This window comes from Polyodon spathula, chromosome 23 (assembly GCF_017654505.1).
Source record: "Polyodon spathula isolate WHYD16114869_AA chromosome 23, ASM1765450v1, whole genome shotgun sequence".
In the NCBI taxonomy this organism is placed as follows: domain Eukaryota; kingdom Metazoa; phylum Chordata; class Actinopteri; order Acipenseriformes; family Polyodontidae; genus Polyodon; species Polyodon spathula.
The window spans coordinates 10,207,379-10,224,865 of NC_054556.1; the positions used below are offsets into that span (position 1 = coordinate 10,207,379).

Below are 17,487 nucleotides of genomic sequence, written 5' to 3' on the forward strand. Positions count from 1 at the left end.
TCGCCTCACCCTGAGGCTAAAGACTAATAGGAAATAGAATTACAAATCTGATTTATGTTGCATATATACAGCACTCAAAGTCATGACAAGGAGATGTAGAATAATTTGATGGGCAGTGTCCTTCATATTAAATGTCACAACAAAGTGCTGAGGTTAAACAGTGAGTCTAATGTATTAAGCATCTCATTTTGTTGTACAAGAAAAAAAAATAAAAACATGCATATTTTCAATCTTCAACCTGTGCCTCAATGAAAGAGATTTGAAATCAGTCCCATTTGTTTCCACTGACAGAAGACTGAGATCAAATCAGTTTTAATTTGGACTTCCACTTCAGGATTATGGGTCGCTTCAACTCATTATTGAAATGGGTGCTTACTTGCTGGTGAGAAGCCGCATCACCATCCAGTCGCGAGGGAAGATGCTCAGCTTCATTAAATTACGGAACACACAGAAGATCTTCAACAGAAATTCCTCAAAACAAAGAAATAGTGAAAAAAAAATCAATCTATGAATCAAAGAATAGCAAATCAATATACAATAATAAACAGGCTTCAGGAATAATGTGTCGTGTAGAGTAAAACCACCTCTCTTCTCCATGTGGGACTGCTAACCTTAACTTCACCCTTACCTTCAGCTCCTCCTTGCTCTGAAAGTTGTCCAGTAGATGCTGGTAATGGATTTCCGACATCTGGCGAAGCAGAGACAACAGGCAGGACACATACTCTCCCTGCCAATTATAAGCACTGTGTCAGCCAATCAGACTTATGCAAAGTCAGAGTTGAATCAGAGTTAAGTAAAGCTACCAGTAGCAGAAAAGTTGTGGGGGTGAAATGGACACAATGTTTATGGAAACTAAAAGAAACATCATAGAAAAAACATTTAATACAGTTTTAAAGTATTTGCTGTAAGATCTAACACAATAGGTATATTGTTTCTGTGTCTCTCATAACTAACTTTAAAAAGGTCTATTTTTCTTTTACCAGTGCTTCTTAATGAAGATATAATTACCCAAACATTGACTGTAAAAAGTAACCTGAATTAGGCCTTTGAAATTTGAGGGAGGGTAATGGGAGTAAATCTAATTAAAATGAGCATACTAAAATTTAACAAGCCTCTAGTCTCCTCACCTAACAGCTAGATAAATATATGTTATCAGTCTTGTAGGATTATAAATAAGGCTGGAGGTTTCCCTTACATTAATTTTACATACATAATTTAGTGGCTAGTCTTTAAAACCATCCACTGCCTGACTAATGATTTTAATAGAAATGTTTGGATACAAGTGAGAACATTGACACATTACAACTATTATTGCAAAGCCTCATGTGGATGATGGGCTACCCTTATGACCAGTTGAAATGGTTTTGGGACACTGGAATTGCTCATGTCTAAAAGAGTACGCAGGACCTGAGATTATATTCTGAAGGATGGCTCTTCCAACAGTACAGCACCTACAAACACCATCTGGGGCAACTGGTTTCATGCCATTTACTTTGTGATGATACAAACACAAATTGTAAAGACATCTGACTTTTTCTCTTCAAAGCACTGTTTTCAAAGTAACATGGAGGCGGTGGAAATGATGTATGGTGAATCTCAGCAGATTTGTCTTTAAAAGAAAATAACTCCACTCCACCATTTGCCAACTCAACTGCCCTAAGTGCTTTTTGTGAAATGGCGAGAATAGCATACCTTCATGTTTTTAGTGACTATTGATTTTTAGGTTGCTAAGCAACTCATGATTACGTTACATAACTACAATTATCCCTGGATATTTAAAAAAAAAAAAAAAAAAAAAAACATAAAAATCAGCCTACAGTGGTTCACTAGCTCTTGAGTTCACCAAACAGCCCATGTTTTTATTTTTGTTGGTTCCTAGTTATTTATTTAAATTTGATTTAAGGCCTGATATATAAATCACTACAGCAACAAAACAAGATTTGTTGAGAAAAAACCCTTAGACTTTTAAATACAGGTGAAAAGCTCTGGCCTAAGATGGAAGCAGCTGAGAGTGCAAAACGATGAGACAGCAAGCGGGAGGTCCATGCGGGAGCAGGAGCGTTGGGGGCGAGGAGTTACAGGGAAGCAAGAATAAGAAGAAAAAGAAGAAGAAGAAAAAATAATTGGATTGTTAGTTACTAACAGTGATCTCAGCCGTGCACTGCGGGCAGCGCTGGCCTCTTACCGCCTCCTGAGACTGGGATTTACTCATGATGGTGAGCAGAGTCTGGAGGAGGACGTCAAGGAGGCTCTCCACCATCATCTCCACCTCCTCCTGCACCGAGGTTTCCTGGAGGACATAGACACAAGGGTCACGCTACAAACAACATGACATTAAACATGGGAATAAAAAAAGAAAGAAGCAGCAGCTTTAAATAAAAGAAATACATTGATATTCTCTTCTGATAACTATTTAAAAGGGTACTTTATAACAGCTACATCTTCATGTTGCTTTCTTACCTTTTTTAATATCCAATTAGGAGTTAATGGTTAATTTTCTATTATGGTTTCCATTGAGATTACTATTTACCAAGTCAACTAAATAATGCACTTTTAAAAGGTGGAATAAATAGGATTTACACAATTACATAATTTGATCATGTTTGTATCAATCATGGCATTGTGTTTCTAATTATTGTTTTATTACATTCTTGCAACCTTTTTTAAAAGTTTGAGCTCAACAGGTTCTTAGCAATATTTTCTCTACTGAAGACCAAACATGCTTCTAGTTAGTTCCCCACAAGGGCTTTTTGCATTATAATTGTGAGAGTTAAGGCTCATTTGATTCTCTGTAATGAAACATAAATAAAAAAAAAAAAAAGATTCATAAGACTCATTACATCTCCTTAGCAGCTCAACACTTAACACAACTAGCCCATCACAACACAATTGTCAGGAAGTTCACACAGGTATAGAAAGTGAGACTGATAATTAAAGGTCTCAATCACCTCTACTCTCATCTTGTAAGGAACTAACTAGAAGCATGTTTTAACCCTTTGCAGTCCTATGTCGGACCAGGTCTGATATTACAATTTTCACTTTCCAGTCCAATGTCAGACCCTGTCCGAGATCATCAAAAAGATGTAAAGCACATGTCTCTAGTCGTTTTTTCTCAGGAAAAAGCAGAGAAAACCTTTCAATGGCCAATTGAGACCGATAGGAGCTGAACGAAACTGAAAAAAGGGCATATCTCATAGCCCCATGCACTACAGATAGCTGCTTCGGCATCCAATGCTCAAAGAATATCATAGACATTTACAGCGCTTTTGGTTTGATGTTACAGTAACAAAATAATGACTTGGATCACATTATTGTCGAGTTTGATGATAAAACGAGTGATCAGGAGAGGATTTATCAGTATGCATGTCTATAAAGAGGTGTGTGAAAAATACAGCGCACAAGTGGTGGGGCTTGGCTGGAGATACAGTACTGAGTGTCCGTTTGCGATTCAATGCCTTTTAAACCTGTTTTACACAGCGCTTGTGAAAATAAACTGGAGCTGACATGCCTGATAAGTGCAGAATAAATGGACTGCAAAGGGTAAATGGAAAGAAATGCTTTTCATTTACTAAACAGCCCAAAGGGCACTTTAGTGTAGCTACTAGGAGTCAGTTTGGTATTTAGCGTGCGTTTGTAAAATGATTCAAAATGAGATAGTTATATATCAATACTGCAATACATTTATAAATCTGTTGAAACTGTTGAAATTGTAACCCTTCTAGTCTATTTAATCTAATTAAACTGGGGAACTGTGCCCTTCCTTTTCATAATAATTGCCTACCCTGCACTGTAAAGTATAAGTGAGACATGTATCTTCTCAGTTGGACTGTACTGGGAAAATTAAACAAGCTGTACAAATGAGTGATAATTAACCTTCATGTGTCAACATAAGTACATGATGCTGGTACTTAGTCACAGACTTACCACAATTCCAGAAAATAAGCTTAATCACTACATAAATGATGATGTGAGAAATACATCAGTTTGATGTCATGCAAATAAGACACAAAATGTCAAAGGCTTCTTCCAGTGGGTTTGAAGTCTAAGTGTGTGCGAGTGGGGAGGGGAGAGAATGCAGTTTACCAGTGAGCTGGTCTTGATGATGGAGAAGATGCTGCTGAGGATCCCTGAGCAGATGAGCAGCTCCTTCTGTTGACGCAGGTGGAGGTGGATGTGATGGAGCACCACCGGGAGCAAGATGCGACGAGACTCTGTGTGTGTGTGCATGTGTGTGTGTGTGAGAGAGAGAGAGAGAGAGAGAGTTCAGTATGGTGCTGTCCAAAGCCAGTCTAGATTCACCCTACAAAATGGGGACACATTATTCACATCGGTAAATCTATTGAGTTACTCTACCGTAATACATTAAAGGATTTATTCCCAGTTAAAGTAATTAAGAAACAATGACCTGAAATCGATTTTGCCCTGCACACAGTTCAATAAAATAATGTTCAATCAAAATTTTTGTCTGATTAGTTAATTGATTTCAAAGCATTTACTTCTTCCCTATAGCAAATTCCTCATGCAAACAATTTAAGATTACTGTGAAAGCGATTGATTAACTGTTCAGATAATTATTAGACTAAAATGATTTTACACTAAACAATAATATATTGTACGTCTCAGTAATTCATTTCTTAATTGCCTTTACTTGGAATCAATCCTGTGATGGCTGTGATCTACTTGCCAGGCAACGCATCTTCAATGCAACATTACATCTTTTATAAAATGATCTTGGTGAATTGGCTACCTGGGAATGAGAAGAGTCGGCTGTCCACAGTACGAGCGATTGACTGCAGCTTGACCACGTCCATGGACTGTCCAATGTGGACTGTACTGGGCATGCTCCCCAGCGTTCCCCGGACAAACTCTGCCACCTCCTGCACTGTGAACATCTGCAGCAGCTCATCGAAGATGGTAGGGAAGGAGTTCAGAAGAGCCGCCTGGAAGAAAAGAGCAGTAATATGAAGCCATTAGGGTTCCAGACGGCTGTGCTCTCCCTCTGTCTCTTCAATGATGGGGTTTTAAATATCTCAGTTCATAGGACTCTTTTTATAATTAACTGAACAAGAATGGCATGAAGACCCTTCATTTACCCCAGATAGCACACAATATTGGAGCACTAATTTTGGCCAACGTTCTGACAACCAACCAGTCTTGTGTAGGCTGCTGAGCAGTGGCCCAACCAAGGAGAGCATAAGGCAGAATTCTCAACCTTTACATTCAAATGGATCACTAACACACAGATCGTTTGCTACTAAAATAATTAAAAGAAAAAAAAAACACACACACACAACAGATAAGGAGGCTACTTTAAAACAGCTTTTTTATGTTGGCAAAGTAACCATGGGTCAGTGTTAGCCCAACATTCATCAGCAGTTTATAAATTCAAACATATGCACAAGTCCTCTCGCAACTCTCTCTAATTCTTTTGCCTCAGAGATTAACGTCATCCTCAGATTACAAACAGATACTTGAGGTAAGGTGCTTTGGTTACTTAATGTATTTTTCCCCAACAATAGTTATATATTTCAAGTTCCAGCTTTTAATAACCTCTGTATCCCTTTTATTTTTTTAACTCAATATTTGTAAACTTTATATTTTCATTAAGGTTGTAGGTTTTAATCATTTCTACCCTGCCATAAGATACAAACACATTTTAAATAGTGTATTATTTTTATAATGTAACCGCTAGTTGTTGTTGTTTTATTAAGTATAAGTAACAACACACTGTGTTACAGATCACTAGCTGTAGTTTACAAATTAATTACATGGTTATCAAGTGGTTCATTTTATTCACAGTCCGGTAAAGGTTCTTGCAGTGTAGTACAGTGTAATTGCAGAGATTTATATTCTTTCATTTATAGTTTACTCTGAAAACCTTCAGGCTTGATATCATGACAGGCAGAAGTGTTGTCTTCAGGATCAAGGTAGTGGAAAAAATTATCAAATTACTAATGGACTGATAGTAAAAACAGAAAAGGAACATACTTATTTTATTTTTTGCTATTTCTTCTGCCTAACTGATTTAATAAAATGAGTCAATAAAATGATCAGAACAGTTTTCCGATAAAGCATTATTATTATTATTATTATTATTATTTATTATTATTATTATTATTATTATTATTATTAGATTTAGTAGATGTATTTATTTCCCTATTTAAACATAGGTCTAAATGTCCCATATTTTTTGTTGTTGTTGTTGTACAACAATAAATAATAATAATAATAATAATAATATAATAATAATAATAATAATAATATCTCAGTTAACTAAAAACAAAACTGTATACTGTATAAGCAATTAGACCCAAAACACCAAGTACTAAGGGCTATCTGGGTAATAATGAGGCAACAGACAAAAAAAAAAATGTATATTGAATATATCATGAACCATCTGCCAGGGTTGTCTAATAATTGGATTCATGTTGGTCCATGGTAAATTCATGGTTGGCCGATAACGTTGGGCCAACGTTGGTGCAACAAGCAAAATGACAATGAGCCGAGGTTTGAAGCCAACATTGGCCCAACCTTACTGTGCTATCTGGGTTTGATTAATTAATGATTGCAATCTATAATACATCACATCTTGTATAGGACTTACATCACTGTAATATATAATTATATATTTTTTTCTCTTAAATGTAACTCTAAATTAACATTTTCCAGGATCCACATTGACTCCTGTACATGAAGAAACAGAAACCAACTCTACAAATTGGCCAGAGACCAATAGTAGATCATAATGTATGAATAAGCATAAAGACTTACAACCCCCCCCCCCCCCCCCCCCCCAAAAAAAACCCCAAAACAAAACAAACCAAAAACAAACCAACAAAAAAAACAAAAAACAAATGGAAAAGTACAGTGAACCTCTGACATTGCTAGGGTTCTCATCCCTACCCCTAACATTTCCCACAATCGTGTTGTTCTAGTTTTTAATCATGACACACCTAGTGCAACAACTTCCACAGACTCCACTGGGTATTTACCCATACAGTACTACAGTGCTGACAAAGACAGCAAGCAGAAATGGGTACCGTAGACCAATTCTGAAGTTTTTTCTAATGTCAATAAAGTATGAAGCATAACTTCCAGTAAGAAATAAAAGGAATTTTACTCCGTGCACCAACAAATGCTTCAATTAAAATTCTGAGGGGTTTGTTTATCCCCAACCTTTTGCAGATCTGGTGAGGAAGTTACAGGGACTAAATTCCCCTCTACTGGTGCCCTGAGAGCTATACTTGTAAAACTATTTAGAAATGCCTTCTTGAAACAGTGATGACACCCAGCCCTCAAATGGGTGATTGTCAAAGTGAAATCATTCTCTATTATTGCATTCTGTACAATGCAATGACTTTGGAATGATCTGAAAGGGGCAGGAAGTTAAAGGATCACATTAAAAATGTTTCTTTAAGTGGGGGGTGGGTGGGTTGGATGGTTTCAGAGGGGTGAATGGTAGAAAGTGCATTTTTGCTAATGACACCCTTGACTTATCAGGGTTGGACACAAGGGGGCACTGTTACTTACAGATAAAGGCGATGGCCTTGGAGCGTTCCCGCTCCAGGGCTGCACACAGTTCACTGCTCCAATTGCCTGTCCATGTGGCAGCTGGGGGCCCTGAGACGGATTGTGGGATAGTGGGGGAGTTATCAAAAATACAAATAAAAAGGTGGCAAACAAGGAAAAAGAAGCAAATAAAAAACAAGCATATTAAACATAAAAACAAAAAAAAAAAAAAAACACACCACACACACAAAAGAGCTTTATTTAATGATACAATGAACAAAATAATTATTAAGGAAGATAACAGGTTCTGCCTTTGTGTGTTACTGGCAAATGTTTGTAAGCAGTGTGACTGACTGTGAACGCAACAGACACAGTACAGTGGATTAGGTCTAGTACCCGCTTCTCAGGCAATCAATGCCTAGTACAGTGTTGGGCAGGTTCCTTTGATGTAAGTTGAAAGTCAGTTTGATTAGATCTGGAATGTATCCAAAAACATTTCAAATATGAATTCACTACCTCAAATGGTTTTTGAGATACAAGGCTTTGACACTGTGGTAGCAGCAGCTTTATAAGTTACAACAGGGTTCATTTTTCTTGTACGCTAACACAATTGAACTTGACGGAAAGAATCACAGAATACAGTTGTGTACCAAGTATGAAGCCAAAAAGACACGTTTGGCAGCAATCTTAGGTCACAGTTCAAAATGAAGGAGGTTGTTAAGTGCCTGAGGAGTTTCCATATCACTGAAACAATAAAGTTGCAAACTGATACGGTTCATTCAAACGCACCTCATCATGTTTTAATAAGTACATAATATTAGGTCTTGATGGTCAAGCTAGAGAATTCCAGAATAAATAATTTATGAGTAAATATATATGGCATCTGTTTTCATGTACATCCACAAGGAAGCAATCTCTGTACTTACAAATGCCCCCTGTTTGTTTTAAACAAGGATAATATCTTCACATTTGCTAAGGCACCTCTCAATAATACATTAGAAGATTACTTGAAGATAAAAAAAATAAATAAAAAAAACCATTACTGGATATACCACTTGGGGTGTGTGAGTAAATGGAAGAGTTTAGGAGAATGCCCACAGAATTACTAAGAAAGAAAGGCAATAATATAAAAAGGATTTGAGCAACCTTTTACATTTTTCTAGGAGGAGGCTCAATTGTATTTCATTAAACCACTCAAGCAATACAGTATGAGAATGCTGAAAGCTATTATACTATAGCTGCGACTATGGATTTTAATAATGAGTTTCTGGACAACAATAAAGTAAGCCCATAGCCTCAATAGTTATATTTTCACCTCACCCACGCTGTCTCTCTCACACACACACAAGATTTTTGATGTTACAAAAACAAGCTATTGACTACTTCTGTCTTTTACCAGTCCAACTTTTAGTGCCCCTGATAAAATGTTGCCTGGATTCTATCATGGCGTTTTGCTTGGCTTTGCGGTGTATAGTTTTAGAATTTGTAGGGAAGTACAAACAAACAAAAAAAAATAATGAGCATGAATTCACTTTCACCAATTCAGCCCAGAACATAGAAGTACCCAATATTCCAAAATAATGAAAATGTGTATTACCTTTAGTGCTTCTCTGATGTGGAACAGTTTGCAGGATTGTACATGGCTAGGCCAAATGTCAATACTCTAATATTGCACTTGTGTGTAGTTCTTAAGTGTGTTTTACATTGTAATGATCTCAATGATCTCTTATTCCCTATGTAAAATAAATCAGTAAGGTCGACTGACCTGTGTAAAGATGAGGGTTTCAGAGCTACGGCTGTCCAGGCTCAGCACGAAGCGGATGGACTGGAAGAGCTCCTGGATGCTCATCCTGAACTGATCCTCCTCCATCCCGCAGGTGGCTCGAGAGTAGAGGATCCGCGACTGGACAATGAACTTAAATAGGTACTCCAGAGCCTAGATGGGAGGGAAAGGTGGATAAATCGGCTGGAGTCCTGTGTCACTGGGACCTAGATGTGCTATCAACAGCCAATTTCTTAATGGAATATGGACAGGTAATAATCAACAACAAACAAAGTCTTTAGTCTAGCATTTGTTTCTGGGTAGCTAGCTATACGAGCCTCCTAACTGGGCACCAGGGAGATTCATTGATAAATGAATGTTTAACTGAGGCTCGCAAAACTGAGGGCCATGGCAATTAATTAATCAAAGAATTGTTACAGCTCTCCTGGGAACTAATGAGCATAAAGCACTACTTTGAGAAAGCATGGCTTTATTAAGATTAAATTGATATATTTCTATAGATTTTTGAACTATTTAAACTCTTCATCAGTATTGCCCAGGTTTGTACCATGTGTCTAATCCGTGTATTGTTTCCAATTGGCCCTTGTGAAAATGAGGCATGTCCTGAAAACACATTTGCGAACAAAATGAATAAATGTGTCCTGCTGGGTGGCTAAAGAACGTCCCTGGAAATACATTTTCTGAACTAATATGCAGAATTAATTAGACATAAAATAGCACAGCATCTAAACTCAGTGATGGATTTATGTTATTAATGTTATCCATTTGTATCTCTGCAACAAAACTAGTTTTCATGAATTAATCAAAATACGTTGTAATAGAAGTCCAAATTCACTCTAAAGGAAACTGGCTTTGTTCTTCTAAAATTATACCCATCCTCCTTCTCAGACTACAATTTCCAGATGGGAGTCTAACAGTTACACAATACATTTTTCATATAAACAGTAGCATGCACAGTAACCAAGCGATCTACTCTCTCGTGAGATAAGATTGCAGTGACTGCAGGGAGATAAATCGTTAATAGAAGTCAGGAAACTCAAAAAAAGAGATTTCTTTCGATAACATTTAGTTAATATATTACCAAATTTAATGTCTACTGGTTAATGTCATCATGACCTGTAAGTGTCTTACGCAAGATTTTTAATAAAAGTCAACAGCTTCTGATAAATTACCAGTAGCAATATTGCAAGCAGGCAGGATTCAATTTAATAAATAAAAAAAGCCAAAAAATGTTTCCTTAGAATTATGATTCATATTAAAAATTGTAATAAAAAGTTAGTATATCTTTACAAATGAAGTGATATCATGTATTTATAGAAGCACATTTAATAATAGATTATAGTATATGTCACAATGCTCAGGTCGTGTAAATATTTAATTCTTACTGCTAGCTAAGCAGAGCTTGACTTTTGCATACATTAGTAATCATAAGTATCACTAAGAGTTTAATGGTATACTCTGTAGCACAATTTCCCAAAAAATTGCTTACTTGAAAACAGCATCATCTGCTAATGGATGGTGAAAAAAAGAGTCATGTTCAATTGGGACACTGGCCACTATTACATTTTAAACCTGATACTTAATTTAAGGGGATTTTTATGGCATTACTTCTGCAGATTTAAGGGAACCCCCCTCTCTCTCTCTCTCTCTCTCTCTCTCTCTCTCAGCCATTTTCAGGTATTTCCACAGTGACACCTACCCTCATGGCCTCCTGAATGTGATCCTGGCGAATGACTTCGGCCGAGCGATCCATGTACCACTTCAGACAGTGGATCAGCTCCCTGCAAACCAGACACACAGACTGTCATGCATAAAGAAAGTTCCAGGTCACTCTGCACAATAATGATGCTCAGCAAGTGAAGTTACATTAAAAAAGGTTTTCAGGATGTCTTTACAAGTTGGTGGTGGGGTGAGGTGGGGGGGACATTACTGAAGACACCAGCACAATTATTTGAAGCAGGGATTGAAGTTTCTGATGGATTGAAAGATAACTTAACAGGTTCTCGCTCTGACAGACACCATCAAAACTGCTCTAATAGGTTTGATACCTTTTATGCATCTACCCTATAAGCCACTTGCTTAACATCGACTGATGGCTTCAACTGAAACAGCTAAAATTTTGGGACTACCAAAAGGCCTGCGTCCACCATTCTTAGATAACTATTTAATACAGCACATTACTACAGTATCTTGTAATTAAATGTAAAATAGTATATTAACACATTTGTCTTACAGCCACAAAAATCTAACATGAACAACACAACTCCACATTCTTTTACCATTCCGACAGGTAGCTAGCACAATATGTAAGGGTTTTCCAGATGATTGGAGATCAGAACCCAATCCATTTCAAGCCCAAGGCCTCTACCAGCTGGGCCATTTGATCTTAAGTTGCCTTCCTGTGCTCGTGTGACTTACTTGTAAGCCAGTGCTCCTGCAAAGTGCTTCTGGATGTAAGTGTCCATGACTGGCCGGAAATGATAGTACTTACTATCACGGAGTAGATTGATGATGAAGACCTGGAACACAGAAAGAGACAAGTGACTTCCAGTCTGACCTGTGAACTGAGTATGATTGAGAATCTGAAACAAATGACATTAACCCACTGGTGTCCAAAAACAGTGTTCTATAGGCACGAGGCCCTGAAAACAGCTCAGGACCTTGGATCGTATTTCCAGTACTGTAAATGCTTGAACATATTTTACAAAGCCAGGCTGTATTTATAATTGTCCATATATGGGTTTCGCTAGTCTCTGGTTGCAATAGGCTTGTCTGGAAAACTGTGGCACTGACATTCTAAGCTTCAGTAAGCTGTGTCCATGAAATCCTTGTACTGAGATGTCAGGCTGGCAGTCAAAGCTAGCTGACTCTTGTATCTCCCAGTCTTCAATGGGTTACAAGAAACGGCCTAACCTACCAACCATGAAAACAGTTTTATCTGCATCACAGCTCTGTTAAATGTTAAGAGTTTATCCTTCATCATAAATGTTGTGGTAAACCTTATGTCAGGCAGACAGATGTATTGGTCAATGTCTTCATCAGTTTAAACATTTGTTGACTTGATTAATTCTGATTTCTTAGTCTTTACATACCAACGACTGGAAAACCAGAGGGCCGTATTTGTCTGTGTTGTCATCTAGAATGGAAAACAGTGTATCTAAAATATCCTGAAGGAACTAGAAAAGAGAGGAGATGTGATAACAATAAGTTAGTTAGCCAAATGGCAGACTCAAAGCTTTTTTGAAAAATCAACAACTATTAATGTATTATAGTATGTTGCTTACAATGGTTACAAACACATTTATGTACTATATGGTCAATAATGGATAGTGACAAGCTCATATCTCAGTTCTTCAAAGTAAAGAAACTTATACAAAGTTATAAGGGGCTCCTTACTTTCACAATTTCCTCTCCACTGACGTGCCGCAGCCTTCCCAGGATGTCCATCAGTCTGTCTGGGTGAGCCTTCCACTTCAGCAGGGCCAGGAGATCCACTGAAAGCAACCAGGTCAGATAATGAGAGTGCTGGCTAGAAGAACAGCCATGAGGGATGCACCAAATTGTATTGGATTCCATTAAAATCACGAGAAGTTGTTGTGCACACAACTTCTATGCTTAACAAGAAAAAAAGGCAAACATTATCTCTAAAACTGCAGTTATTGTACTTTTAAATTGAATTTCTTTCCTGCACTTTTAAAAGATTCTCATAATGTATAATTACTATATTCACCTAAGGTTGTCAAAGTCCCTGATTCATGTTGCACCCACTTTTCTTTCTGGGAGTCTATGCTATCATGTAAAAATGAACAGCCTCTCTTTGTTCCACTGCTTGTGACATAGTGTTCAATTTTACATTGTGTAAAGTTTTGGAAAAACTGTACAACATGAATGATAAAAATTCTGTTTATGTAAACGCTGTTTTTTTCTTTTTTTTTTTTTTTTTTTTACAGGGCATGTCAACCTGAAATTGTATTGGAATTGTACATGACTGCAGTATCCATATTCTGTATTGAAAAAAGTTGTAAGCACCCAACGGTTTTAACTTATACTGAAACCCAGACTCCAACTTTGGAGATTTCTGCATTTTTTGCTTATTCAAAAGAGCCGGGCTCTAAGCAGAGCTCTGTGTTACTCATAAGATTGTTCCCACAAGTTGAAGTGCAGAGCAGTCCAGCTGTATCAGGAAGTTACCATTCTGTGTGAGCTTGGTGGAGGAGAGCTGGGTGGAGATCCAGAGCATCTCTTTGGCACTGCGCTGAAAGATAAGGCTGGACGGGATGTTGGGACAGCCATTGAAATCCTCCTTACTACAAGGCAGGCCCAGGTAAAGTGCTTGGTTACTGAAGGTGCTGTTCTCATCACACTGCCACAAATCAACATGGGAAATTGTTACATACCATTACTGAGTGGATATAAAAATGCATTTTTCAAACTTTTCAAAACTTCCTGATGTAAGTATAAACATGGAGGGCTAAGAGAGCATATTAAGAAGTACAGCATATTTGTTTTAATAATTAATTGCTTATGGAGACAGTGACTTTTTTCCTCAGTAATAAGCAACAGTTCTACATCCAAACCTTCATCTGAAGATCTATAAAATGTCTCCTCTCTAGTTATCAACACTCACAGTCTCAGAAATCTGGATAAATATTTAAAGGGAATGAGCACTGAGTTTTAAATGCACCAGTTTGATTCGTAAAACCTAGAGCTTGATTTTAGATGAATAGAAAAAAGGTTGAACCAAAACTAGCAACTAGCAAAACGAGAAAGATCTGAGCAATTATGATGAGCATTCAATTTACAATGCACAGTCTGATGTACAACCAGAAAACATATCTATCTCCTGGGTTAAGCTAGTCAGCAATCAATGGGGGTTGATTAAGAAAGGGTTTGTGAAAGGTTCTCGTGAAACGAGAGAGGCTGATGACACCGAGACAGTGATTATAGTTGACGTTAGTTCCAGAAAAGCTCATAGGAGCCTTTGAATTCTGCACTCTTTCTTGTCTGATTTATGATCTCAATGTAGAAGAAAATACTACCTCTGCAGCTGCAGTAATGCTATAACAACAGGATTTCTAACAGTGTTACTGCCTTACAGCAATTCGTATTATAATAAGCCAGCTGGAGTCCAATTTCACTACTCTGAAACACATAGTTTATCATCACCTTGTAAACGTAGAGTTCATGGCTTTCATCTGACAGAGTGGTACCATCTTCCCTCATCAGTGGAGTAAACGCAAAGCCAAACAGCTTCTTCTCCCCCTTGTCTTTTGCTGGAAAGACACCCAGAAATTTAGCTTCAATCACACGTTTAGGTGACACTTTTAAACAGATATCTTCTTCAATTAAAAGCTTCTTAACTGTCATTCAAGGGAAAACTCAACAACCAAACAACAAAAATGTAAAAGTTTAAAAAAACACTATTTAGTATTGAATATTTCCCATGTTTGTAAACCTATTTGTAAGCGTTCAGTTGCTAACGTTTGCTTCTGCACTGTCATTTCAGAGATTTCATTAATTGTTTACTGTTGTTGCTGGAGCATTATTGCTTCCTGTGCTTCAGGTCATCCCAGGTGAAATGGATCACAGAAAGTGTCCAACCATATGTGCTCAGCTCCTATGTGTTTAATTTGCAGGCTCTTGCACACATCTTGCCATGACTACAGTGTCACAGGGTGAGCATACGTTATGAGGTAGCAGACAGGGCAGTGTAAGAGAAGCTGGACTCACTGGAGCAGTGCCTGAACTCGAAGCGCAGGTGCGAGCCTCGGAAGCGGTCCACGGGAATAGGCAGCTTGATGATCTCGCCCCAGCGCGGGCTGTTGTTGTGGTACAGAACGAAGGAGCGGTGCTCACTCACATTGGGCTCACCAGAGCCAAGGCTAATACAATCCTGAGGAGCAAACAGGCAAACACACAGACTAAAGTAGAGAAAACTGCTTGTGCTGCTATACTCTGGATTTGCAATGGATTGAAGCTATGAATGGGTATAATAATAAATAGCGATCCTACCTTTAGTATTTCTCCGTCCGCATAGAGAACATACACAGTGACCTCAATGTTCTTCTGGACGCTCTTCCCGCCCCTCTCGAAATCACCTCTCTCCAGGATCAGGTATAGGTCATTCCTAATGTCACCTGGGTAACAACGAAAGAGAATAAACCAATCAGAAGATCTGTACAAGCAATCATGTGTGCAGGTGTGACCTGACGCTGTGCGGTGTGCTCAATTATCCATCAGCTCACCACTGTTTTATAGATTCCCAAAGACCTGGAGTGAACAATTTTTTACATTTCTGAATAATCAATATACCTCCTCCAAATTATGATTATCATTATCCCTACTTTTATGTGATGAATAAATGTATTAAATACACTGCTTTAATTGGCACATTGGATCCATACTATCATATCAAACAATCCAAAATAACTACATGTTTTATAAGCAAGAAACTTTTTAATGTATCATTATGTACTGAACCCATGACATCCATTTAGCCATTAATAAATGTGTTTACCTCATTTGTCCAGTATCAAGTGACTCTAGACAATTGGAACTCATTTACAAATCGGTAAACACATAGGTTACAGGCGCTATTCATGCTTGTCCCCTTGACCAGTGACTTTTGAATCACCCTGTACACGCAGATGATGAGTTAATCAGTGTTGAACATGTGTCCCCTGCATCTGATCTGTTTATTCCAGGATAGATATAAAAAAGTTCTGTTTTTACAATTGTGTATTGTAACTGCTAGTGACATAGTTCTACCAACACTAGTGTTCCATACACAGGGAATCTGAAAATAGGCCACAGTGAGTGATGGAATATGTAATTTTCATGATCTCTGCTCAAAACAAATCTAAACAACCCCCCCCCCCCCCCTCTCTCTCTCTGAAAAACAGGTCTATGGAATAATCCATTCTCAAAGGAATAATTAAAATAAAAAATCATAAACATAATTGTGTTATATATGTGATTCATGGTGAACACATTCTATAACAATAGTAAAGAAATGTGATTTCTATGGTAATGCATGATAATGTACTTAAGTGAGGCACCCCGCTCTGAATAATGAGATGAGCTTTATTCACGCCGTATTTACCAAAGGGCGATAATCATCATGTGAACCTTACAGTGAGCGATAATTAGTTTGTTTGGAAACCAGGCTTTAACCACTGATAGGTGCACTACTTAAACCTATCTTTCTGGGCTGAAATCTATCTGGCATCAGTACAAATTGGTAGAAATAACAGAGCAATTGGACCAAGCAAGGTATGATAATTTAAGACAACCTCCTCCACTATAATTTCAGACACCTCTGTGTATAGTTTTAGTTTGCATTTGCTCTGCCTGTCCCATGCGGAGGGCTGAGTTTGTCGATCGCTCATTTTCAGACAATGTAAACCATCTTAACCTTTTACAATAAGACACTGACCAAAAGATATGTCTGGACTGCTGGGACTTTTTATATCACTGTGGTCACGGGTGAGTCTTGGACATTATCGTGCACATTAAATTATCGCTCACAATACATGTAGTGTGCACGCTATGGCTTGTAAATTAGCCAAATACTGTGCATTTAAATGAATGCATTCTCTGTCAGTAAATGGGACAGTACATTTAGATTTATGGTGCACGTTAGGCTCACTGCTTAATGTGCATGTTACAGCTACATTTAGTGCCCTTTCGTAAATGAGACCCAATGACTGTAGACCTAATATAAAGTGAATTCAAGTCTAGTTAGAAATAGTTGAGAAAAATGATTCCCCTTTGTTTTTTGCTAACAATATGACACCTTTGCTCAAGAAGAAAATTTAATTGAGACTTCAAAACATTAAGATGATAAGAGAGAGGGCTGTTAGTGAAGGTCAACAGCAGCTTGGCAGCATGTACCATACTGCATGTACCAGGATGGACCATACTGCATTTATTAGTTAAACCAATAACAAAAGGAAAAGTTTAAAGCATTAGAAAAGATCATGTACTTTCTCCATAACTCTCACTGAATACAGCCGCTGTCTCTTGTGTGTTCAATAGTATTGACCCAGTTGTGATCTTGATTTATCATTTTAACTACTGTAAAAACCTTTGTACAAGTCTATTTTCTAGGTATTTAGGGTCCCCTAAAAAGGGGAGGAGAGACTTATACACCGGTGCGACTTACACACCATTTTTTTTACAGTACATGTCCCGGG

The 17,487-nt window shown here is 37.7% G+C and overlaps 1 protein-coding gene across 7 annotated transcripts in view; it reads right to left on the reverse strand.

Annotated features, from left to right (window-relative positions):
• Nucleotides 1–17,487, reverse strand: part of LOC121298236 (dedicator of cytokinesis protein 3-like) — a 189,508-nt gene that overhangs the window by 16,809 nt on the left and 155,212 nt on the right. For 6 of the 7 annotated variants that reach the window (XM_041225226.1, XM_041225230.1, XM_041225232.1 and 3 more), the window contains 14 exons: nt 15,305–15,429; nt 15,023–15,185; nt 14,459–14,565; nt 13,484–13,655; nt 12,689–12,786; nt 12,385–12,468; nt 11,711–11,811; nt 10,992–11,073; nt 9,275–9,445; nt 4,748–4,940; nt 4,084–4,211; nt 2,144–2,290; nt 629–727; nt 377–471 (listed from right to left, as the gene is read on the reverse strand). In XM_041225226.1, the coding sequence (XP_041081160.1) occupies nt 377–471; nt 629–727; nt 2,144–2,290; nt 4,084–4,211; nt 4,748–4,940; nt 9,275–9,445; nt 10,992–11,073; nt 11,711–11,811; nt 12,385–12,468; nt 12,689–12,786; nt 13,484–13,655; nt 14,459–14,565; nt 15,023–15,185; nt 15,305–15,429 (1,765 nt within the window). The remainder of the gene's footprint in view (nt 1–376; nt 472–628; nt 728–2,143; nt 2,291–4,083; nt 4,212–4,747; nt 4,941–9,274; nt 9,446–10,991; nt 11,074–11,710; nt 11,812–12,384; nt 12,469–12,688; nt 12,787–13,483; nt 13,656–14,458; nt 14,566–15,022; nt 15,186–15,304; nt 15,430–17,487) is intronic. The other variant, XM_041225231.1, reaches the window with a different exon arrangement.